The sequence below is a fragment of the Corvus cornix genome, chromosome 3 (assembly GCF_000738735.6).
Source record: "Corvus cornix cornix isolate S_Up_H32 chromosome 3, ASM73873v5, whole genome shotgun sequence".
NCBI lineage: Eukaryota > Metazoa > Chordata > Aves > Passeriformes > Corvidae > Corvus > Corvus cornix.
This window is the reverse complement of record NC_047056.1, coordinates 80584164-80610564: the sequence shown is the minus strand read 5'-3', so window position 1 is coordinate 80610564 and position 26401 is coordinate 80584164. Positions and strand designations below refer to the sequence as shown.

Sequence of the window (26401 nt, the reverse complement as noted above, 5' to 3'; positions counted from 1 at the left end):
TCTTTTCTTTGGAAGCTATGCTTTCCTGCTGTCTGAAACCTCTGTCTGTAGCAACACTTGGCTTTAAGTAGCAGATGAAGGAGTTATTTGGCTCTTTGAACATAAGGAGTGCATAAGGAATACATAAAGAGAAGCTGTGGACAGGCCAAAAGCATTTTGCCAGCCAGATTGGCCCACAGGCTTGCTAGCTGGATTGCTCTGTTCAGGCTGCATTATAAGGTTCAGTGTATGATTGGGCCTCTCTTGGCCTCTCAAAAGGAAGTTTTGACCTTCCTGTAACAATTAATTTTAATACGTACTAAAATTGGGGGCAGGGGCAAGAGCTGTGATACAGGCCCTGATTCAGCTGACTCGGTTTTACTGCAGGACAAACACGCTGCTGGAGAAAGTTGCTTCAGCTGTGGATCAGTCAGCGTTCTACAGTGCTCTCTGGGGGAGCCTTCTCACCAGCCCTGCAGTTCGTCTTCCTGGCATCACTTACGTCCTCTCCCATTTGAACAGGAAGCTGTCCATGGAGGATCAGCTCTACATAATTGGCAGTGACATTGAATTAATGGTAATGTTTTAGTAGAACAATGAACTTATAATAAGTAAGTAACAGCATTGAAGTTACTTATTATGTAATGTATTTTGAGGGGATTTAGATGTATTCTCTATCTTTGAACTTAACCGTTGAAGAGATAAAAGTGCATGTTTATTATAGCTCCAGTTAAACTGATGTTTCTGTGCATGATAGGAATATTTCAAAGCTGAATTAATGTATCAGAACTGCTTAGGTTTCCATTTCCAACTTTCCATTCATTACATGCTTCATCTAAAAGTGATGGAGTTTTGTTACAATTTTTGGTTTGGTTTTTTTTTTTTAAGATTTAGAGAATTTGTCTTTTAAACTTAAGACGTTCATTGGTAATATAGAAAAGCAAAAGCTTAATGTTTGTATAGTTTAGGGAATCTGTTGATTCTATGTTTCCTCAGTGGTGAAAGTTTTTATTTTCCTGTTTTATCTTGTTTCATTATTCAAAATTAAAAAAAACCTTCATTTAGTACTTATCACTATTTATAAAGAATTGTTCTTACTTTTGAGTGCTTTTTTATATCTGCCTTCTTAAAATAATAAATAACTATTTTGGGGGGGGGGAATCTGCCATTACTTCAGGTGGAAGCAGTAAGCACATCAGTGCAAGATACCAGTGTTTTAGTACAGAGGAGCACATTGGACCTTATCCTTTTTTGTTTTCCTTTCCACATGAGCCAGGTAGGTTATTAACATGAGAGATGAATCGACCAGTTCCTAAATGTATTCCACTTCTTTAGCCAGTAGCAGTATTTGATTAGTTTTTGTTAATGATTTTCTCCAAATTCCAACAAGAGTCACATGGAAGAGTTTTCTCTGATAGGTTTGGCTATTCTTATGTCATGATCTCTGCTCTTCTGCTTTTTAACTTGATGTGTTAACTTTGAAGTTAACTTTAACTTCTGTGTATGTAAGCGCAAATTATGATGTTTAGTCTATGCAGAAGCTTTTAATTTGATCCAATTTGATGAGAAAGCAAATTACCTGTTCATTTACAATTTTCCAATTCCCAGTGTTCAAAATCAGCAAAAGTTAATCCTCTTAGCACAACAGATTCAGAACACTAGAGAATTGAAAATGGTTTTTGATTTGCTAGTTAGCCCTAGCAGTAGTGGGAAATAGACCTTACAACTTCTAGGTAATTTTTTTTTTGGACTGCATTTATTGTTAGCTACTTCCTGTTTTTGAATGATCCATGAATTATGTTATTAATGGAGGAAAACTTATACAAGATTGAGTCTCATCTTGTTAGAAATAAGGGAAAACCTGTAAAAAGAGAACTGTGTTCTTGCTTGTGGAAGTGCTTCATTCACATTTATCAGTTATTGTAGGAGTATTTGGAGTGTCCCTGTTTAGGTACTAAAATGTTGAAAATATCACTGCAGCATTTTTTCAATATTAAGGCTTACACAAGCATTTAAAGTAGTGAGAAACTGAAAAAGTACTTAATCTTTTTTTTAACTGGATTTTAGTTGAATTTTCTTCCAAAGCTTTTGCCTCATAGTAAAATGAAATGTCTTGTAACAAAAAGGAGCTGTTAGTCAAATCAGTTATTTTTGCTGTTCCTAAAGGGTTCATGTTATTAAATAGTATCTGTTCCAAACAATAATCATATTTTGGTTTCCTAAGAGCAAGATTGTGTTTCCTTGTACTGTTCTGAATTCATAAATGTCAAAACATGAAACTAGCTAGGTTTTAATGAACATTAATCTGCTAGCATAGAAAAAGTGTTACTTTTCATAGTTAAATTTGTATTTCTAACTTCTTCAGGCAACACGTCCAGACATGATCAGAATTTTGTCAGCAGCCCTTCATGTAGTGCTGCGCAGGGATATGTCACTCAACCGAAGGCTATATGCATGGCTTCTAGGTAGGTTTGTATTTCATTCCATTGGTCACTAGAAGTGGAAGAAGGATTGTATTTTCCTTAGCAGTGTTTGCAATATTGTGTAGAAAGATTCTTGGAAAAATGAAATACTCAATTTCTTTCATAAGAAAGAAAGGTACTTTCTCTCTCCATGGACATAGAAGATGAAGAATTCATACTGGAGCTCATTCCTGTCACGTAAACTGTTGGTGCATTTTCCTATAGCAGCAATTATGGCCCATATTCAGCAGTAGAGCCTGGTGTAGTAGACTCATGGAAATAGGCACTCTACAACTTTTTCTCTAAAAACATAGAATGAAGAGAACAGAGAATAGGCATTATAGAGTGCAAATGATAGAGCACAACAGTATAGAAGACATGAAAAGAAAAGAATGTTGAAAAACATTGATATTACAGCTTGAGTATGCAAACTTTAAACTTCATTAGATGTTTGTATAATTGAATTAACAGATTACCAATCACTTTTCAACACCTTTCTGGAGTAAAAATTGAGCAATTTGGAATATAATTGTACCAAATGACATAAAATCAATACAGTACAAATTTAAAGTTTTATACTAAACCAGCATGTAATCACAAGAGGGTAGCAAAGAATTATAGCTATTAGAAGGCTCTTAACTATTCAGGGAATAGTTAGAAGACCAGAAATGAGAAAATTTTAGAAAAAAATTACTCTTATTCAGCCTTGTTATTTTAAGGAAATGAAACCTGTGGTCACATGAAAATGATCAGTTACTTTTTAAACCCATTTTGAGAGAAGTCAAAATCATGGAAGTTCCTAAGTGTGTCCCAGGAACTGGAGACTGAATGGAGAGACATGAAGTGGCTTCTCTACTTGATTTGTTTTGCAGTCTGCTTGTTACCATTTTTGTTTGACTTCCCAGCTCACCAGCAAGTACATATGTACTTCTTGGGCCACCCAGAACCCTTCCCAGCAGCTCTTGCATCTTTCCCAGCTGATAGCTAAGATGTCAGAGGCAGGTAGCTTGTGGGTGACTGGGGAGAAAGGATGAGGGTAGCAAAGGGCCCTGAGAGAGAACTGAAATTATGAAGGGAGGGAAGAAGTCAGCAACAGTGTTTTGCATGGGAGGGTTGGTTGTGTTGTTGTAGGAGCTTCAGGGGTTTAGAAGTTAAATATGAGAAAATCCTGGCTTCTTTAGTTAATCATTTCTCAAATCACTGACTTGCAAATCATTAATCTTTTAAAGAAAGACAATGAAATGCAATGTTCTACTCCATACCTGCACTTTCCAGTTTGGGGAAGAAATAGTTTCTTAACAGATTAAACACTGCACTCGTTTCATCTAAATTTCATGGTTTAGATATGTCTTTTGCTATTATTGAAAAAGGTATTTTATCTGTTTAAAATATCATGCTGCTTTTTTAGTTGTGGTACCTTCTTTTACAGCCATTTCATGAACATAGTCTCCACTGAAAGTAATACATCTTCAGAGAATACTTTTACAGTGATTGTTCCTGGTCCTGTATCGTGAACAGCTGCTGCCTCTATTTGCTATATATTTGGACAAACTTTCTGACAATATAGGAATTTTGCTCTTTTTTCTTTGGATGTTTTACTGCTTTTCTACTATCATGATATTCTATTCCTAATATAAAACATTGCAGATGGAGATCAGTTATGTTGGAAGACTCTCTGAATTGTTGTTCTGTTATGACATTATTTAATTCTGGTGTTTGCTATTCCTTCCTGTTGCTTTTCAGCTAGGAGTGACCTATTAGCATTCTCTGTGAATAGAAATCACATACATCTCCTTAAATCAGGTTTTCTTAACCATTGTTAACCAACTGATTTTTTTTTTTCTTCCTTAAGCCAACAATAAAAAACTTACTGGGCAAAGAAAAGAAACTTAAAATACAAAGGTCCATCTCCTTAATGTAATTTTGAATAAAAAAAACATTTACTTTTTGTAGTGTGACTGACATTCTGCGTGTCATCTGTGTGTTTTGATGATCATCTCTTTATATTTAAAACACTGAATTTTGTGTTCTCATTAATGTTAAAATATTTTTATGTGACAGCTTGAGTTTTTTTAAAGATTCTCTAGGATTGTGTGTTTTGCAGCATTTGTATTTCTTTTGTACAAGAAGTAATTGGTTGATAATATTGCATAAAACTAAGTTTTCTGATTTGTGTACGAACTGCTTGTGTGAAAGTATAACTTAGTTTCCTGTATTAAACTCTATAAAATCATCTTTTGCTTGCCAACATGACTTGGACTTCATCTTGGTAAGTTATCAATCCTAATGTGTTGATTCCTAGTTTAAAGAAATTGGCAATATATTCTATTAAATTGCAAATATTTATCTGGTTTGTCCTTTGTTTGCTTGAAGGTTTTGATAACAATGGTGCCCTTGTAGGACCCAGAAGTACAAGGCACAGCAATCCTGAGGAGCATGCCACGTACTATTTCAACACCTTCTCTAAGGAGATGTTAGTCCAGGTAGCTATACAGTGTTTTATTGGGCATATATGTTTATAAACAGATCCTGATCAAAGTTGCTGTATCTTTATCTTTTGACTTGCCAATGCAATGTGACCATGTAATCTTGTCTTTTTGTGCTATTGTGTCCTATGCTTCTAAAACTTTCTCAGTGGAAAAATGAAGACACAGAATAATATGTTTCTCTAGAATAACTGAACGAACAGAACAAACATTAGATTTCTCCCTCTCCTTTTCCACAATCAGTGAAGCATACATGGATGTTATTTGATGATGAACCCAGCACACTGGAACCTGTTCTTTCATGAAGCCGAATTGAAGAATTCTCTTCTGTAGATATGAAAAGTCCTCTGTGTCTCGAGAATCAGAAAAAATTTATCAGATGGCACTCCAAGTCTGTGTAAAAAGGATCTTTCTCCCCTCTAGGCAAAGGGAGCATCTTGTGCTTTCTGTTGGCAGCCAGGAATAGTTGAAAAAATTGGCAGTTAAACTAGTTTACCCTTAAAGCATTGCTGTGTGATCTGAGATCACTGGTTCTAAGAACTGTGCTGCTTTTCTCACAGTAATTGAAATACAGATGTCTTTTAAACTGCTGTGAGTCTGATCTTGAAGTTGGGAAGACATTTTATAATTAAGGCAAATTGATAAGGTCAGGATTTTTCTGATACTGACTCAGAACTGTGATGCTATGTATGGGAATGAGAGTGGCAATTCTAACAGTAGTAGCTGACACAGGAATATTCAGCTCATCCCAATTTAAAGCTGACATCCAGCACAGAGCTTGCACCTTCAGTTTTATCTGAAAGTTGTGAGATCTGCTGTTCTACTGATGAGGAGGAGACCTCAGAATTCCAGTATCACAGCAGCAAGGACCTTGTTGGCAGTCTCTCACCCTACTCTTATCACCCTTCTGCCTTCCGCAGCAGATGATTAAGAAATTATTCAAATGTAAAGGAGGGGCCTCAATGAGCTACAGTTTCACCTGTACCTTATATAAAAAACATTTGGTGAGCTTTCAGCAACATTTAGTCATGGTTAATGGTTATGGTCTTTTTAAATATGTCTATCTTTCTAGCTTAATCAGTGTCAATAAAGCTTTTCTGTCTGAAAAGAGTATGGACATTAGAATCAGTGCCTTGCCTATACATAATAAAAATTGCATACGCCTTCTGAAACCTTCTGCTGTCTCTTGAAAGACTTTAAAAGCGTTGCTCCTTTCTGCCTTCTTCTCTAGCAGTCTCTCTGTGTTCTGTTTTATCCAGTCAGCTTATATCTTATTCACAGATACAATGTACTGAAAATTCTGGCCTTCTAAAGACATATGAAAGTACAGAAGATTTTTCTTTTAAGATACTTGCTGATAATACTTGGTTTGTAGCAGATAGCTGGGACAAACTGATTTTCATTACTCTATTCTTTCTTATCTCTCTTCTTTTTCTTCTTTGTCCTCCTTTTTTTAAAACTGTGAAAGAAACAAACTAGATCAGACAGTCAAGTCAGCCAGAGAGAAAACTAAGCAAAATCTGTCGTTGTCTCATGGGGCTTTTTTTAATTCTGCAGCTCATTCCCTAGCCTGCTTTGGTATAGAAACTCAGTTTTCCCATTTGTTTCGAAGTTGTCATTGCTATTTAGTCAAGAAAGTTTTCATCCACATAAGTGACTATGTCATAGGACAGATTGCATTTTATTAAGCTCTTAATATCTACCTGCTTTATCTTCTCAAATAATTTCTTCACTAATGCTCATGTCTTCTCTTTTATTCTTAAGAAATATTGAGTTATCTGTTTATAATACTTTATTTTGATTTTAAATACAAGTTATCAAGTTCTGTTCCATAGAAATGTTCTCATAGGCAAGTTTGAGAGAACTTAATCATGGTAGACTGAGCTGCAGTGAGATGAAATAGTGGTCTCCACTACTGAGAATTTGCCCTTTATGTGCAGCTTTTATTGCTTTCTAGCTTTCTTTTTGTTTTCCTGATATGTTTTTGCTCTTTGTAGGCAATGGTTGGAATATTACAAATTAATGGACAGGGAGAAGAAAGCACATTAATGCAAGACTTAAAGCCTTTTCGAATTCTTATCAGTTTGCTGGATAAGCCTGAACTAGGTAATTTTCGTATTACTCTTTTTAATTTGTTTCATGTGATTTTGCTTTGAAAATTTTTCTCTCTTATTGATCAAATTGAAAAAGTTATATGCTTGGTACTGGCAGGTTAGCCAGATTTCTTAGATCTTCCAAGCTGTATCTATGCTTTGTATTTAATTAAAGGCATTAATCAGATTTACCTTTTACCAAATGCCATTTCTTCTACTTTCTACACAGGAAACAGTAAGTTAAAGTCATAGAGAGAACTAACTGTGTGTTGGAAAAAATGCAGATTGGATCTTTTTCATTTCTTTCATCAAATAATGACTTTTACTATTATAAATCTCAGCTATTGCTTTTGGGAATAACCTGTTCTTTCTTCTAATATACACACAGAGGTGATAGATATTAACAAGAAAACAGTTAATTTTTTTTTCAGAAGAACTTATACAGAGGAAGCAAGTATTTTTTTTGTTTTGTTGGTGGTTTGTTGGGATTTCTTTTTGGTGTTTCTTTTTAATTTTTCTTTTGCCTATTTAAAGTGTTTAAATGCCCTCTTTAGCAGATGAGTGCTGAGAACCATGGGACAAAAGTATTTACAGTTGAGACTTGGATATCTTGTCTTTTTCTTTGGAATACAGTTTTGAAGGTGACTGAAAAAAATCAAAATAAGTTTTTTAATCCATTATCAGATTTGAGGGTGGGATAATAAAAGCATAAAAATACAATAATTAAAGAAAATAAGTGGTTAGGACAGAAGAACTACAAAGAACAAAATATTTGTCAGAAATTTGCTATCTTTCTTGTAATTTATGATTTCTGGGTATCAGTTTAAATGTTCAGAGGCAATGTGTATGTTAAGATTTCATGAAGCAGCAAAGCTTTGAGGATTCTTGCCGCAAAATGAGATGGAATAAGCTAATAGGATTTTTGGTTAACTCTGTGAGCGTACTCTTACTGAAGGGAGCTCAGTGAGGCTAGGAAACACATAAAAAAGTAAGTGATATATCAAGCAGGATTACTTTTTAAATTCCTTTAAAAATAATTTGGGGGTTTTTTCTTCAAAATTGAGATTTAGCTCAAATCCAAAGGAGGAGCTATTTTATAGAATCATAGAATGTTTTGTATTGGAAGGGACCTTACAAACCATCCAGTTCCAACACCCCTACCGTGGGCAGGGACACCTCCCACTAGACCAGATTACTCAAAGCCCCATCCAGCCTGGCCTTGAATACTGCCAGGGATGGAACATCCACAGCTTCTCTGGGCAGCCTGTGCCAGTGCCTCATTACCCTCTGGGTAAAGAATTTTTCCCTAGCATCCAACCTTAATCTCTCTTCTTTTAGTCTAAAGCTGTTCCCCCTTGTCCTATTACCATCTGCCTGTATAAAAAAATCTCTCTGCCTCTTTTTTCATAAGCCCCCTGTAAGTACTGAAAGGCTGCAATGAGGTCTCTCTGATGCCTTCTCTTCTTCAGGCTGAACAAGCCCAATTATCTCAGCCTGTCTTCATAGGAGAGATGTTCCAGCCTACTTATAATTTTTGTGGCCCTCCTCTGAATTTGCTTTAGCAGCTCCATGTCCCTGTGTTGGGCATCCCAGAGATGGATGCAGTACTCCAGGTGGGGTTTCACAAGGGCAAAACAGAAGGTCAGAATCACCTCCCTTGGCCTGCTGGCCACACCTCTTTCAATGGAGCCCAGGGCGCAGTTGGCTTTCTGGGCTGCAGTTCCACACTCTCAAAAATACCTTCAAAAAGTACCCTGCAGACTATATCCTGAACAAAAAAAACCGGCCTCAAATTAAAATGAAGGAAGATGCTCAAAATATTTATTCTTGTATTTGTATTTAAATATTTGAGTGGATTGTCCATACGCTAACAGCATGAGATAGCTTACAGGTGAGTATTTCAAAATGTTTGACTGAAAATTACCTCTGACCAAAAATCCATGAAGTCACATTTACATGTTACTGAGTTGAGCTAATAAAAAGGGTCTGTTGGCTTGAGCATGGTCTGTACTGCTGTGACTGCATAGCTTTTGAATTTGGTGTGTTTGTATCCAGCTGCCACTGTATGTGGGCAAAAGAACCCTTCTTGTGCTTTGTGTACTCCCAGGCACTACAATTGTCTCAGTGTTTCTGGAATGCAAGCAAACCAAACTTCCTGACATTTGGGTAGTTTATGGACCAGAAGGAATTTTGTGTTTCAGTGGCCAAAGCTAGCTAATGATTTCAATAGCTTGCAGCAGTGGACTGTCAGCAATGCTGTAATGCAGCAGTGTGACTGCTGGTATTTCCCCCTAGGCCCTGCCATCCTAGAGGATGTATTGATTGAAGTGTTTCGGACACTATATACACAGTGCAAAGCGGAACTGGAGCTTCAGACAGAACCATCTTTCAACAAAGACCACACACAGCTAAGCAGGTAAATAATGAGTATAATGTATTTTGTATTAAATAATACACCTTTGTTGCTGGAACCATGACTTTGAAGCCTGTGGGACTATGACGTGTTTTCTTCATGGCACAGGATCTATTGACATTAGTTTCAACTTTCTGTGTTCAGTGCAAAGGTGTGAAGTAGTTGGTTTTATTATTTTTATTTTTCTAATATTTAGCATATGTTTTATTATTTATCCATGACAAAAATGCTTGTTTGATTGAGTGTGATATTCTTTATATCTGTGTTCCTCAAAAACAAAATAGACTGATGAGTTTCCTTGTAGTATAAAAATGAAGACTGCTACAAGAGAGCTGGGGAGTGGGATATATAGTTTCAAGATTTGAATTTAATATTTTGAAAGGTGGAGAGGAGAGGGGTGTTCAATGCTGGAGAGGGGAGGAAACAACTGTAGGAATAATTATGACAAAACAGATCTATTAAAAATGTGGTTAAAAGACAAATATTAAAGAAAGAATAGAGGAGAAACCTAGCAACTGTGAAAAGACATTGGAATGAGCAGCCTGCAAGTATACTGAGCCCTTAAGCAACAACTAGTTGCAGGGATGAGAGGAGGGTAATTTGTCAGTATTACTTGACAGTGGGTAAACTCACAGTGATGTGTAGTTATATAACTTCAAAAATAAGTGTAAAAATATAAAATGTTCTTTTTATTTTCTTTCAGCAAACTGAGAGAAAACAAGAAAACAGCAGAATTGATTAAAACTGCCAATCTTCTTTTCAATTCCTTTGAGCCTTATTATATGTGGGATTACATTGCTCGTTGGTTTGAAGAGTGTTGTAGGTAGGTGATAATATTTAACCTCTGTATGTGTAAAGCTGAAGTTAATTTTTGTTTTATATACTCTTTTCTTCAAAGATGTCAGTCTCATGAGATCATTTAGCCTGTAAGTCCTTTTTTCCTCCCATCCCTCTAACATCAATCTTTTGGCTGATTTTAATCTGGTGTGATTAGGTGTCTTAGCAATATGAGTCCTCACAAACTCATTGTCTGGGTTAAATCAAGAGATAGAATTACCGCCTCTACTGAAGGGGAGGACCCCAGAGTGATCTCAAAGCTGGTTTTTGTTCTGTCTGGCCAGCACAGGATTACTCATTGTACAAATCGCTTTTGGTAAAACTGACAGATTTGCCAGAAACCCAATGTGTTGTAATTTTTCCTGCTCTTTTAGGGAAAAAGAAGGGTGTAGATCATCATCATCCTGTGGATGACAAGGAGGGCTACAGGAGAAAATAGTAAACCGTAAATCAGGGAAAATTGAAAATATTAACAGGAGGGAAGTGGATGAAGGGTCCACAGAAGAGTAGGGGTTTTTGCTGTGGCAAGGGGTAGATGATACAGAGATTTCAAATGAAATTTGTAGAAATTTTTTTTGTTGCTTATAGAGTTACTTGATAAAATATTAAGATACTTGGACACAAATTTGTCTATGAGCCAACAGTGTGCTGTCATAACTAAAGAAAACTGTGTCTTGGGCTATGTTGTGAGGACTATGGGCAGCAGGTGAAAGGAAGTTATTTTTCCTTTCACTTAGTGTTTCTAAGATGTGGATTATTGTGTCCAGCTTTGGGCACTCCACCTGAGAAGTGTTGAGAAACTGAAGAGACTCTAGTAGAGAAACTGCTAAGCTGGTCAGTCATAGGACACTGCACTGAAGGTTGAGGTAGGTGAGTTTGATTTAGCCTGGCAAAGAGGGAAATTGAATGGCACCCTTTGATTTCCTGAAGGGCATTTGCAAAGTTCATACAGCTATACTTTTTATAACAGCTGATGGAAAACAAAGGACAGCAACAAGTGCTCACTCAAGTGGTCAGGTTGGACTTTGGGAAAAGCTTTGCTAAGAACATTGTGCAGCAGTGGAAGAGGTGCAACAGTGGAAGCCAGGAAGGCTGTGGAGCTTTCTTGTGAGATTTCCAGAACTCTGCTAGACAAAACTGTGGACGAATTTGTCTAGTGTTTTTAGCAGTCCTGCTCAGTGTGAGAGGTTGATCTAGATGTCTGTGACTTGATTTTTGTGTGTTGGGCTGAATCACTAAAGTAAGGAAAGTCATCTGCAGCCACCTAACATGCAGGTGAGTATTTCACTACATATAAGTAGTGTTACTGTCAACATGGATACAAAATTGCCTTATAAATAAATGAAACGTGGAGAATTTGTTTTGGTTTGATTTCCTCCCCCCTCCCCCCCCCCCCCCCCATGAGCTGCTGTATTATCTAAGTTCCATGCTCAATTTTCTGTAGCTTGAATTTCCTTATTTTACAAATGAAGACTGTTTATTTTACACTGAGAGGCTGGTTGCTGCTTTTTCTGAAAGAATGGCTAGGGGCCAAATGAGCTACTTAACAGTAAAATGAGAGATTACTTATTGGTTTGTAGTGATTATTCCCAATATATACAACTTTGCATTAAGTTACAGAAATATGGTCAATATAAGGAGGAGGGGAAAATATTATGAAACCCCATTTGAATTTTGCAGGAGGACTTTACATGCCAGACTTCAAACTGGGCCTGGAAGTGATAGTGAGCAATCAGAGTTACCTCTGACAAATTTCTGCTTGTTAGTGGATTTTTTGTTGGATATTGTTTCTTTGGTAAGAATTGCTTTATTCTTTATTAATACCAGGATGCTGTATATTTATAGCCTGCAGAAATATTCTATATACTTTATTAATTGCTTCTTCTGAAAATATATTGACATAAATTGGTGGACAACATTAAAAGAAGGTTTTGGTTCATTGTATGATTCTTGATAGACTGGTTGGACATAATTGAAGTGGGTTTATGATGCTTATACCTGAAAATTTACTTTGTCCTTATTTTCTTTTCTGTGTGTTCATTGCAAGTATAGTCTTTTGTAGTTTGATATGCTAGTTTAAATGTGCAGTTTTCTTTTAAGGATCTTTTAAATGTCATGATAAGATGTATCTTCTTTTTCTGTTGTCATTGCTTAGTGTAGCAAAGACTGTTGGAACTGTTTTTTCTATAGCTGTCTTTCCTCAATTCTTTGCTTTCTCATTTCAAAGCCTACTAGAAGTATGAGAGTGCTGTGTCAGGTATGGCAATCAGCCTGTTCTTCCTTTAGTTCTTAATAACTCATTTATCTTTCCTTCTTAAACTTTTATCTTAATATTAATAAAGTAATAATAGCGTTCTTCAGCCTTCTTGTGAGGTTTTTTAATGTATTTGTTGTGTAATGAACAATATGTACTAGTTTGAAAAAGAGCTAAATATATTTCTATTTGTTTGTTACCCAACTTTAAAGTTAATTTTGTAAATATTTTTTAGAAAAGCATGTATTTCTTATTCTTGGATATTAAGATATTAATTTTCCTTTTTCTATGTTCTATATGTTTAGAACAGTTACGTAGATAGGTACCTCTATTATAGAAAATAACTTTCAGGGTGGAATTTAGTGTTACAGTTAACAAGTTTATTATTACTTTGCTAGGAGACTTACATTGAAATACAGACAGAGCACTTGCCTCAGCTGTTGCTCAGGATGATTTCTGCGTTGACGAGCCATCTTCCTACTTTGCACTTGTCTGAGCTTACTGATTCTCTCAGACTCTGCTCAAAGATCCTTAGTAAGGTTCAGCCTCCATTGCTCTCTGCTGGTACAGATGGTATCCTGCAGCTTCCTGCTGGACACAGCAGCACTATCAAAGAATGGGAAAATAAAAAGGTAACTGACCAGGTTTTGCAGCATCTTGGAAAAATACTTCTTGTGTGGAAAAGAGAAATGTGATTTCTAAGTCTATGTTGAACACACTACAAGCCTTTGATTAGATTTAGATATCACAATATATGTGAAACTTGGGTAATCAAAATAACTTATAATTGTAAAATTTCTTGGTTCTTAAGGGTTTTTACCCATATTTAATATTACACATGTATAAATTACTTCAGAATCAGAGCCTAAGAAAGAGCTAATCAACTACAGTTTGTAATGCACTTCAAGAGTATGATGAAGTAAAAACTGGATTGAAAAGAATTTACCATTTTGGTTAAGTATCAGGCATATGTAAATTCTTCTCTCACCCAATTTATGTGCCTTGGTTTAATACCCATCATATATTTTACTGTCACTGTTAAGTTCTTAGAATTGTTTATTAAAGAAATAAAAGAAACCAGCCAGCAGCTATTTCTCTTTTAACTTTGACCATTTTGCTCTATGCAACCATGGCTCTGTGAGGTGTGTTAAGTGACATGCCCTGAAATCCTTGTTTTCCAGCTGAAGAAACTTGAGGAACATCATAGAATAAATTAGGTTGGAAGTGACAGTTGCAGGGCACTGCTCAAAGCAGGGCTGATTTCAAAGTTAGATTTTACTTTAAAGCTAGGTCATGTCACTCAGGATCATATTTGTCTTAATTTTGAATATCTCCAAGGATGAAGTTACCACGACTTCTCTGTACAGCTTGTTTGTTTGCAGTGTTATTTAATCAGAATTTCCATTGCTGCAGCTTGTGTTGGTTGCCTTGTGTTCTTTCACTGTGGGTTGCTGAGCACACCTCCATCTTTTCAGCGGCCTAGTGGGAGCTCACAGACAGCAATAAAGACATCTTCACCTGCTCCACAACTTGTAGCATTCTTTTAAACTGAGTAAATCCAACTCTCTGAGCTTTTCTTCTGTCAGGAGCACCTGTAGTGACTTTCCATTGTACTTACTCAGTACATCAGTGTTTCTTTTGTACTAATGAATCCAAAATTGGATACAATATTCTGGTTGTGGACCTAAAACTGCAGAGCAGAGGGGACTAATTACTTCCCTTGATTTGCTGATAGTACTTTTGCTGATATGGTCCTAAATGTGGCTGGCCTGATTCACCAAAGAAGCCCACTGCTGGCTCACATTCACCTTGTCAATTAGGGCTCCAGCATCCTTTATTCAGGATCCTATCCTTATTCTTTCTAGCTAATTGATACCTTCCTGATTTTGTTCTTTATGGGTTTTGGGGGTTTTTTTGGTTGCCTCTTTTTCTTTTTTTTTTTTTTTTTTTTTTTTTAAGAAACCCTCTTTTAATTGAATGATGTTGCCCCTTGAACCTTCAGTGGCCTTTTGCTTCCGATTACAACTGACTCTTATGTGGCCACAGTCTCTCTTAAAAGATAGTGAAATGATTTGCCATGCTTCTAATCATTTTTAGATTGTATTTTATAAAATGGAGTCATCATTTATCTCTCTCCAAGATTTTTAGTACATAGGTTTCACTGTTTTCTGTAGTAATACCTCAAACAAATTTCCATTCTTATACCATCTCTGGTATAAGAATGGAAATTTGTTTGAGGTATTACCACAGAATTCACTGTGTATAATAATGTCAGTGTTTTTATTTATTCATGAAGAAGCTTTTCATATTATTACATTATGCTCAAGTTCTGTATTTAAGACAGCTGGTGATTAGAGTCAAAACGACTTCTGTGCCTCTTAGGTCCCGGGCAACATCTGCCCTTGCCAGTAAGATGACGGATTGGAAAGAAGTGGGCACCTGCATTTACTGCCACTGATTCACGCATTTCTGTTTCAGTTGTTTCCCCACCTCACATTCTCACCAGGAAACAGAGACTATGCTACCAGTTACTAAGACTGCAAAGGGCCAGAGCAGTGCAGAAAGCCACTGTGGGTGCTTTCTGAGTAAAAGCCATTCGTCATATTTGTGGGTATTCTGAACTGATAAGGAATTAAGACATATAACGAGTCATGAAGATCTGTTGTTGCTGCAGCAACCTCTCTTTCTCATTTCAAGATGATTTTATCTTTTTTCTAGTTGCAAATGATTATCAGTTTTTAAATGAAAAGTTTATATATTTTTGTAGTTATAACTTTGTATTTGATAGTTTATGATGCTATATATAAACTAATATAAACTAATAATACCTATGCATTTCAGCATTCTTTCATAATAGAGTAGACATGATTATGATATGAAGAAAATGTTAAAACCAATAGTATTTAAAATGTTTTACTTGATAAACAATTCTTTTTTAATGTTAGCTTAGTCTGGCAGGGTTACTGAAACACCAAACATCATTTTGCATAAAATGTATTTGTATGAATACATTTAAATCTCTGGAATAAAATTGTTGCTTTCAAATGAAGACCCTAATAAATATTTTTTTGCTAAGACCTAAATAACCTATTTTGAACAGCCATTAAACTTTTATTTTACTCAGGTGCCATCAGTGTCACTTGAAAATCCTAATGATGTGTTTGAAGATGGTGAAAATCCTCCAAGCAGTCGATCATCAGAAAGTGGATTCACAGAGTTCGTACAATACCAGGCAGATACAACTGATGACATTGACAGAGCACTGAATGAAGGTCACGGTGCACCTGGCATTCCTATTGTTGGTAGCGCATCCTCAGAGACTGAGACAGCATCAACTGTGGGTTCTGAGGAGACCATTGTACAGCCTCCTTCCATAATGGCCCAAGGGACAGCAACTCGTAGTGGGAAAACGATCCAAAAGACTGCAATGCAGTGCTGTTTGGAATATGTCCAACAGTTTTTAACTAGATTTATCAACCTGTATATCATTCAGAGTAATTCCTTGTCTCAGCCCTTAGGGACAGAGCTTCCAGTAGATCCCACTAGAGTGCAAGGACAGAGCACAAAATGGGACAGAGAATCACAAGATGATGCTAAGGTGAAGAAAACAAACAAGAAGAAAACACCGAAAGAATACCTTCCTGCCTTTACTGCTGCTTGTCAGCTCTATCTTGAATGTTCGAGCTTTCCCGTTTACATTGCTGAGGGAAACCGCACTTCAGAATTACATCCTGGGAAGCCTGAAGTTGGTAAGCTGCACTCTCATTTGTTCTTTGTTTTTAAAATGATAATTTTTCTTTTTCTGCCAAAAAAATTTATAGTATCATGCTTTGTATGTGTTGCTGTTTGCTGTTCCTCTCAGAAATGTAAGTCTTCTTCTGTATCAATTGGTTTGCATTTGGAAACTAAATTATTTTCTCATAGATTTTTGAGAATATTGCTGCATGGAATTTGACACTAATTAATATTGGGGTGAAAAAATATAAATGATGCAAACTGAAGCCTGAGAGTAGAATCTAGATTGTTGAATCTTCCTCTCTACTGTATGGATCCACAGTGTTCTCTTTGTCATATTTTGCAATAGCCACAGCTCACATCAAATATGTTTTTAGCTTCCTCTTATCAATTTTGGATTGATATGCACATTGATCACTTTGGCAATACATGGGAATTGTAAGCTGCTGTCCAATAAAAATCATACCAGCTAAGAAATTTAATTAATTCTACTTTGCTCCTATTAAAGGAACAGTTCTTGCAAAAAATTCTTCTAGCTATGATTGCATTAAGAAACAAAATAAAAATGGTGAGTTTTGGTGAGGTATGGCTATGTTCACAGATAGATGAAATTGTTCAGATACAGACATGATTAAAACATTGACAGTTATTGATTACAGTGAAATGTGACATTTTAGGATGAACAATCATTTTTACAGATTGTAAAGTCTTCACTTTACAGTTCCAATTTTGGATCCACTTCTGATCTGCAGTCTGAGAGTTGCTCCTTAAAATATTTTCATGGTGGATATGCTTGGAGAATGCAAGAAATAGTAACACTAATTTTGGCTACTGTCACGGTCATCTCTGGTTTAATTTTTTTCTAGGAAATTTCATAGTTGCAGCTTTTTGTTCTTATTTGCAGTTTTCAAATCTGGGCTAAGTGGTGGGCGGTGCTTGGAGATGAGTAGTTTGTTTGGTTTTGGAAGCAAGCATGCCAATTTAACATGACTGCTTCTGTTTCTATGGTCTTTAAGATATGTTACGTAGTCTTCATTATAGCCATGAGCAGAGCATATATTTGACTTCATAACATCCAGACATATAAAATATTTATGTCAGTTTTATGTCAGTTGAAGGCAATTTGGTTATAGCTGTTTATTAATTAGGAGTATGACAATACCAAAGATCTGCTGCCCTTTGTAAAAGATCTATCACAGAATATTTGTGCTTTTATAGCATGACCCTGAAAATGTGAAATGTTTTTTTGGTTTTTTTCTCCCAAACAGTCTACAAATGAGTGTTGTGTCCAAAGACTAAAATGTCAGCTGTTTGCTTATTACTTTTCAATGCACACAGCACTTGATTATCACTGCCTTGTGCACTGTAGAGCAGAGAGCCTGTAGAGCTTGAGTAGTGTGTGCCTCATATGAGGGCAGTGCTTCTAGGAATCCTTTTCACCTTTCAATCCTTTGTTAAATGTCTTGGATTTGTGTTTCTTGTTCATCATCTGAACTTTTCCATTTGTGAGATCTCATCTGCAGTCTATTAAACAGTGTAACTTTGAGGAATAAGCATAAATTGTAGGTGGGTAAAACCAACAGGAAGTATTTTGTTCCAAATGTAAACACCTGTTGTATAGAATGGCAGGGCAGATGGAAATAGGGCTGTATAGCTGTCCAGGAGTCCTACTTCCCATAATAGAGAATTCTACTGGAACAGAGAGTGGAAGAAAGTAGTTTCCATAATTCTCACACTACCCTATTGACACAAGGTTTTTATACTGCAGAAGAGGCTTTGTTTATCTAAGGGTTCCTAAATTTGGAATGTGTTTTTGAAGGGTTGCATTAATGATGTGACCCAATAGCTCTTAATCGTTGGTGAGAGTCATCAGTCTGTTTATTTGAAGGAGTCAAGTTAATTTGATGTTTATAGAACATAATTGTGCTTTAATTCTGCTGTGTGCCTAATTTCTCAGCTATCTTCAATTGAGGAAATTAAAAAGGGAGCTGAGTGAAGCTGAAAACAATGGTTAAATCTGTAAACTCTAGAGCAATATATGGAATTGTTAGGTATATTTAGGCTCCAGTGGAGCTGTGGATATAAATTAGAAAGTGCATCATTCTTCTCTTGATTATAAAAGGGTGCTGTATTTGCACCTATTAAATAACACTTCTTCACTTGTATCTCATTCTAGATGCATTTGCCTTTTTAAGAACATGATCAATGGAGTCCTTTTGAAGTTTTAAGAGAAGTTACTTTGGTATCTCTAAAATAAAAGGGTGCAATATTAACTTGGACAGTTGACTGTGGACTTTGGAGAAAGACACTTCCAGTATCAACCCAGAGTATGGCTTGATAAAGTGAGGGGACAGTAAGAAGGGGGAAACTACAATGTACAGTGAAAACAGAGTATGGTCTAATAGGACCATAGTTCTTCACCCAAACTGTCAATTTTCACAGAAACTTCTATTTTTAAAGTGTTGCCAGGCAAATATATTTCTGTCAATTTAAAATCAATCTGCATGTATGTTATAATATATGATATTATCCTAGGCACTATAAAATATATTACAGAATTATTCCAGACTACTATCTAGAGTGTTAAGATGTGATTGCCAATGAAGAATTTTGTGAGGAAGGAAAGTGGATGAAAGGATGAACTAGAAGTTCAGTTTTGCCTAAAGTAGGAAATCATCTGACTGCATTTCCACAAAATTTTTCTCTTCCTTGTTCACATTTTTCTATTCAGTCTTTACTAAATGTTTGAAGTGATACAGTATTGCATTCTTAATTGGATTATTTTAAAGATACATCAGGAAGTATCTTCCACTTGCATACATTTTCCTAAACCCATACAATGGGCAGATTGAAATATGAAGGGACAATTGCACATATAATTATGGAATACAAAAGGAAAAATCCATAATATTTAGATTGTTAAATGAACGTATAATCTGTGATTTTTATTTCAGACTGTGAACAAGTACAGCCTCCACTGTGGCTACAGACTTTAATGAATGCTTGCAAGCAGGCAAGCGATTTCAGTGTTCAGGGTGTTACTATTTCCCTCGTGATGGACTTGGTTGGATTGACTCAATCTGTTGCTCTTGTCACTGGAGAAAATCTGAACAGCGTGGAAACTGCTCAGCCTCTTAGTCCTAACCAGGGAAGAGTGGCTGTCGTCATCAGACCTCCTCTTACTCAAGGCAATCTGAGATACATGGCTGAAAAGACAGATTTCTTCAAGGTTAGATGCAGTATCTCGTTGCTGTTTTCTTTAGACTTTTCCTGTCCGGTGAAGAATAAGTCTTGGCCCCTTTACTGTTCTTGGTATTGTAAAGCAAATTTTCTTGCTGAATATTTTGATAATAGTTGTAACTTGTGTTAGAATCTAAATTAAATACACAGTAAGTTTTCCTGCTGTGATTCTGTTACTGACCACTTGTGTGAAAATCCTTGTTTAAATTAATATTTTAAAAATATAAACAAAACCTGATTGAATAGCAGCATTAATCAGAAAAAGTAGGAAACTGAGATGTGCGTAGTGTAGGACTCTGGTAAACAGTCTTTGCATTTGTGTAATTTATGTAAGAAATCTTTTGCAAAAGATAATCAGCAGCAGGGTATATTATGGAGTTAATTATATTTCAATGAAAATTTATTTCTGTTCTGACTCCTTAACAGGAATTTTTTATGTAGTAAGTTATTGTAGTGTTTCAAACAGACCCTTCTGTTTGTACAAAAGGAACCATTTTACAGTTTGCCTCTTGGTCATAGGGTGTCATCAGATGTGATGTCTCCCACTGTTGCATGGAGCAAAACAAGGCATGATAGTCATTCACTTGTGTCTCTTGCAACTTTTCTTTTCATGTACAAAGCACATAGCTTTAACTCTTTGGGACCAGCTGGGTGATGGAACTCCTCAGCATCATCAGAAGAGTGTGGAGCTCTTCTACCAGCTGCACAACCTCGTCCCGTCTTCTAGCATTTGTGAAGATGTTATTAGTCAGCAGCTGACTCACAGAGACAAGGCAAGTTGTTCATGTATTTACTTAAAGATGTAAACTATGTAACTATAGAAATATATTTAGAAAAAGGACTTGGTCCTTCAGAGGAGAGTATGAATAACTTCAATATTGAAAAAACGTTGACTTACATTGTTTCAAATGTTATTTTAAGTCTGTGATGAGCCTCTAGTTCCATGCTAGACAAAGCATTCAGCAACAGACTTACGCAGGAGACTTTATCGCTTATCAAAAGTCATGTGATGCTTCCCAATACTTAAAGCATGTGCTTAGTTTTTGCTGTTGTTAGTAGGAGTTCTTGTCATGGCAGGTACTTCACTTATTTTTTTTCCTCGCCTAGAAATTTGTTTCACGTAGAGGCTGTCAATTTGACATTCGAGTTGAGGTGTTTGCAGTGCTTTAAATTTCAGGTATATGAACTATTTTCACAGCCCCAACAGTATGAATGGCAATGACTTGCTTACGCACTCTAGCAACTCATGGTTGTGTGCCTTTTTGCCATTCTACCAGAGTTACTAGGTCAACAAGAGTGAATGTGAGCCATGTGCAGCAGTGTTGTGGATTATTTTCCTGTGAGCAGCATTTTTTTTTCTAAATGCAAGTGATGTTTGCTTTACTTTCTAGATTGCTGCTGTCTCCCTTGTTTTTTTGTTTTGGTGTGAAGACGTTTTGTTTTATTTTTAGTTTGTTTAATGTGAACTGTTTATGTCTTTTGTGTAATTTTCATAGCTTTTACTTAAAGTTTTATTACTATGGCAGATACTGGTTTTATAAGCTGTTGCAAAGCTTCTTAAGTTGTATGATGTAAATCAAGCCTGCAAGTATGCCAGATTGTCAGTGGTTTTAACAGTTTTTGGTTTTGTCTCACCTCGGTTAAAGGTAAATATACCTACTGTTTGTTTCTTATAACCACATATTTTAAGAACAAACAAGTGAAAATCTTTGTCCTCTTGTCTCTGCTTATCATCTAGCAATTTAGTTTAAGCCCTTATTGTACTTGAAAGTAATTTTGATTATTTATTTGATGTAATTGTCCTGATTGCTGTGCTTTGTTCACTCCTACAAATGCTTACTAGCTTTCTTGTCTTTTGGATGAAGCTGTTTTTATACATGTGTTCAAATCATATCATGACATTTACTGTTGTTTGCAGCCTTGCTGGAATAACTCTTTGCCTTGATCAGCTTCAGTAAACAGAGAGAGAGAACAATTGTTACTTTACACAATTTTTGCCATGAAATATCCCGAGTTGGACTTCAGTCATCCTTGTGGGTGCCTTCCAACTCAGGATATTTTATGATTCTATGAAATATTCTACATGTTATTGCCAGTTATTAGAAGTCCTTTGGGCAGTAAGCATGTCCTATTTGTCCAATTTGTTCCAGAGCTAAATTTGACATGTTAGTGAAGAACTCTATCTACATGTCTACCTAGAAAATTCTTCTGTTTCTTTCTAGCATGGTAGTAATGGAAGAAAAATAAGTTGGCTAGAAAGAGACAGGCAAAACTTTGAAACTAAGCCAAGATCAAGATAGGGGAGGATCCTTTCATGATACTAAATTGCTCACAGACACCTATTGTTGGCTATTACTGTTTTTAAGATTAGAAAGTAGTACTTGAATGCACAGTCAGAAGTTAATTTCATTATATCTTATATCTTTTAGGATGGTCTGTGACTCTTTCTTTTTCCAGTTATTGTCATAAGTTGTTACATTCTGCTAGATCTAACTTATAATTTGGCCCACAGAGAGTAAGAATGGAAGCTCATGCCAAGTTTGCAGTGCTATGGCATCTCACACGAGATCTTCATATTAACAAATCTTCTTCCTTTGGCCGCACCTTTGACAGGTTGGTGCCTGCAAGTGTAATTCAGTTGAAATAATTTTACTTCAAAATCTTTGATGGTATTATACTAGCAACATAGGGCATTTAAAAATTCAAGAACTACAGCTGTGAGAGCAGGGAAGAAGGATAAGAAATGAATTTGTGTTAGACAAAATAGTTTTCACAGTGATGATTATGTCAGCTGTAAATTTTTCTGGAAACTATAAAGAGTGGGAAAGGAATGGTCACAATATTCATTGACCATCACTGTGGTATATATTGAGCTTAATATCTGAGTTCTTGCTGTGTTTTGATAAAAGCAAGCAGGAGACAGAAGTCAACCCAGAATTATATGGAGTAGAAAGTAACAGTAAATCTTAACAAAAAACCTTGAGAACCAAACTGAAAGCAAGTGCTAAAGTATGAGTTCTTTTGTTTAATCTGTATTTTGTGTAAGAGGTTATTTATGGCAAGCAGCAGAGGATTTCTGTTTCGTGTTGTGGTATTGGACTATCTTCTTAGAAAAGACTGAAGATCCAGACTCTGAACTAGTCTTGTCCTTCTCAGCTAGCACAAATGTTGTGGAAAAGTGTTTATTTAGATTTTGTATTGCATACTAAGCTGTAGGGAGTAGAGTAAAAAGGTTGTTATTTCTTTGTCTTATACTGTCACTTAAGGGGTGATAAATTCTGTGTGTACAGCTAAAAGCCTATGAACATGTACTACTAGAGAATGTAAAACAATAGGTAAAATTCAGAGTCCAATATGTATATACTGTTTTTCCATAAATCTGAAAAGGATTCTCAAGGCTAAAACTGTTAAAAGAAGAAAATAATGATAGTAGAAATGTCTGAATTGTCAAGTATATTTCTCTTCTCTGTTCTTGAAGACAAGATCTCTGAATGTTTTCATTATATCATTGTGAATTGGCTTTTAAAGTTGTATATTTTTTAATGGCATACCAGTTAAAAGTCAACAAAGGTTTGTTATGCTGATAACTGTGCAAATACTTGATCTGACTATACAATTGCTACTATTAGAGCAACTGTTATAACTGACTTTGTTACTAGCTCTTCCTGCCCACTCTTTCATTAGACTAGACTAAAATATAAAGATCAGGTTCAAAGTTTTGATTCAAAAAAAATACTGCTTTATGTGGAGAAGACTGTATGTACTGACATTAAAATTGGTCATATATCAGATTAAAATGGGATTACTCTGTGAGTAGTGTACAATATCCGCTAGATTCAATCTTCTTTCCTTTCTAGATCTTTGTTTATCATGCTGGACAGCCTCAATAGCTTGGATGGTTCTACCTGGTCAGTGGGACAAGCCTGGTTAAATCAAGTGCTTCAAAGACATGATATTGCAAGGGTTCTTGAACCTTTGCTCCTACTGCTTCTCCATCCAAAAACTCAGCGAGTTTCTGTTCAGCGAGTACAGGCTGAATGTTACTGGACTAAATCTCCCAATCACCCTGAAGAAGAAAATGAAAAGCAGTTCATGCAGAAGTTTAGCTGTGCTGATGGTATGTACGCAAGAAGACTGTAGGAAGTTCCCTAATTTCTTTGCTTGCTGTTTACATGCAGTGTTAAAAACATAGTAGAAATTTTTGAGGGTAACTCAAAAAAGTGTTGGAATAGCTATGGCTTATATTTCCATTTGTGTGGTTTTTTCCTAATTCAAGGTTGTGTGTCCCAACTACTGTTTGAAGTTTTGTTGTTTCTAAATTAAAATGATATGCAAGTATTTTAATGCAGAGCATTTTCTTACATCTTACTGAATCTTGGTAGAACATAAGAAAATGGCTTGAAGCTTAACCAAGAAATTAAACGTTTTTATGAATTATGACCACTGACGTGAGGCTGGCTGAAAATGTACCAATAGGTTTTGAAGGTGTTTGCATGTATTGTGTAATTTTAGTTTAGAGTTTACTAATTCTTTTTTTTGTGAAAACTAAAGCAGATAAGACTGTACAATATTTCATAGAGAATGATGTTGTTTTGCTAAGGTGTACTGCTAAAATAATTTTGCTTTGTTTTTATGAATGTGTCATTTGCTTATTAACATATTTTTTCAGCTGTGAACTGGAAAGACACTATTTACCATGCCTTTCTAATTTGAAGTCTCAATAATAGTTTCAATTCTAAGTTTTAATTCTGAATGCTTATTCTGAAGAACAAAATCTTATATGTATACTTTTTTTGTGTTCTTCTTCAAGCATTCTCCCACATGCCTGTAAGCCAAGGACAACTTATTATACCTAAAGAAGGCAATGAGAAACAACTTGGTGTGGATGAAATGGAGAACTTCAGCCTGACTGTCAATCCTCTGAGTGACAGGCTTTCCTTGTTAAGTACCAGCAGTGAGACCATACCAATGGTCGTGTCTGATTTTGACCTTCCTGATCATCAAGCTGAAATACTGCAGAGTTCTGATTCTGGCTGTTCTCAGTCATCTACTGGAGACAACATCAGTTATGAAGTGGAAACAGAAAGCCTGAGTGCTCAAGATAGCTCTCAGACTCTGAAAGAAGACTCACCTGATGAAATTGTGCAACAAGTGGTTACAGATCTTATATGCAAAGTTGTAAGTGGTCTTGGAGAAGAGATTGAACTGGTTAAAGACAGTCTACACTCTGAGGATACTTCATGTAAATTCAGCTCTTTGGATAACTCTGTAGAGGCTAGAAAAAGTGATGATCAAAATATTCAAAGTAGCCAGAGTAGTTTACTTAGTAATGACAGCTCACAGTTACTATCAGCCTCAACTGAGACTGGACTTGAGAGTTTAGGAGATGAAATTTCAAGAAATAACTCTTCACCTTGTATTGCAGAAAGCCAGCAATCTTTCTCTGATCTCACTCTTTCTTCCACTGAATCAACATCTAGGAAACGTAGCCACAGTAGTATTCAGTTCAGCTTTAAAGGAAAGCCGCCAGAAAAAATGTCAGAAAAAGAAACTATTGTTAAAGAGGCTGGTAAGCAACCAGGTGCAAAACCTAAGGTAAAAATAGCCAAAAAGAAAGATGAAGAGAAGAAGAAAGCACAAACAGAAAAGCTTAAACAAACAAATGTCTTCTTTAGTGATGGTCTTGATTTAGAAAATTGGTACAGTTGTGGAGAAGGAGAAATTTCAGAAATAGAAAGTGATGTGGGATCCCCAGGAATGCGAAAATCTCCGAACTTCAATATCCATCCACTGTATCAACATGTGCTGCTTTATCTCCAGTTGTACGACTCTTCAAGGACATTGTATGCTTTTTCTGCAATTAAAGCCATTCTGAAAACAAATCCTTCAGCTTTTGTAAGTGCCATCTCCACTACCAGTGTCAACAATGCATACACTCCACAGCTTTCATTGCTCCAAAATCTTCTAGCCAGGCATCGAATATCTGTTATGGGCAAGGATTTCTATAGTCACATCCCAGTTGATTCTAACCATAACTTTCGGAGCTCCATGTACATAGAAATTCTTATTTCCTTGTGTTTATACTACATGCGGAGCCATTATCCAACTCACGTTAAAGTAACCTCACAAGACCTCATAGGAAACCGCAATATGCAAATGATGAGTATAGAAATTCTGACACTTCTCTTTGCTGAGTTGGCAAAAGTGATAGAAAGCTCTGCCAAGGGCTTTCCTAGTTTTATTTCAGACATGTTGTCCAAGTGCAAGGTTCAGAAAGTGATCCTGCATTGTCTGCTGTCTTCTATCTTCAGTGCCCAGAAGTGGCACAGTGAAAAGATAGCTGGAAAAAATATAGTGGCTGTAGAAGAAGGCTTCTCTGAAGACAGCCTTATAAATTTTTCCGAGGATGAATTTGACAATGGTAGTACTCTGCAGTCACAACTTTTGAAAGTACTTCAGCGGCTGATTGTGCTGGAACACAGAGTAATGACTGTGCCTGAGGAAAATGAAACGGGGTTTGACTTTGTCATAACAGACTTGGAGCACATTTGTCCCCAGCAGCCGATGACTTCTCTGCAGTATTTACATTCCCAGCCAATAACCTGCCAAGGCATGTTTCTCTGCGCAGTGATACGAGCTTTGCACCAGCACTGTGCCTGCAAAATGCATCCCCAGTGGATTGGCCTTATCACTTCTACGTTGCCTTACATGGGAAAAGTTCTTCAAAGGGTGGTTGTTTCAGTGACTCTTCAGCTCTGCAGGAACTTGGATAATTTAATTCAGCAGTATAAATATGAAACAGGATTATCTGATAATAGGTATGTGTATGTAGAGATGTATAATCTTTTTAAGTATGTTTGATTGTGTTGAATTACTTTACTATCAGATTAACCTATTTTAAA

At 36.1% G+C, this 26401-nt stretch overlaps 1 protein-coding gene across 8 annotated transcripts in view; it reads left to right on the top strand.

The window, feature by feature from the left end:
• DOP1A (DOP1 leucine zipper like protein A) overlaps positions 1–26401 on the top strand; it is a 61958-nt gene that overhangs the window by 16038 nt on the left and 19519 nt on the right. For 3 of the 8 annotated variants that reach the window (XM_039568114.1, XM_039568111.1, XM_039568115.1), the window contains exons 5-20: positions 367–556; positions 1157–1255; positions 2345–2444; positions 4815–4924; positions 6925–7033; positions 9316–9436; positions 10137–10256; positions 11951–12065; positions 12498–12527; positions 12923–13156; positions 15649–16273; positions 19214–19488; positions 20120–20272; positions 22012–22112; positions 23357–23616; positions 24310–26317. In XM_039568114.1, the coding sequence (XP_039424048.1) occupies positions 367–556; positions 1157–1255; positions 2345–2444; positions 4815–4924; positions 6925–7033; positions 9316–9436; positions 10137–10256; positions 11951–12065; positions 12498–12527; positions 12923–13156; positions 15649–16273; positions 19214–19488; positions 20120–20272; positions 22012–22112; positions 23357–23616; positions 24310–26317 (4650 nt within the window). Of the gene's footprint in view, positions 1–366; positions 557–1156; positions 1256–2344; positions 2445–4487; positions 4711–4814; positions 4925–6924; positions 7034–9315; positions 9437–10136; positions 10257–11950; positions 12066–12497; positions 12528–12922; positions 13157–15648; positions 16274–19213; positions 19489–20119; positions 20273–22011; positions 22113–23356; positions 23617–24309; positions 26318–26401 lie in introns of those variants that run through there. The other 5 variants (XM_039568116.1, XM_039568112.1, XM_039568117.1 and 2 more) reach the window with 3 other exon arrangements.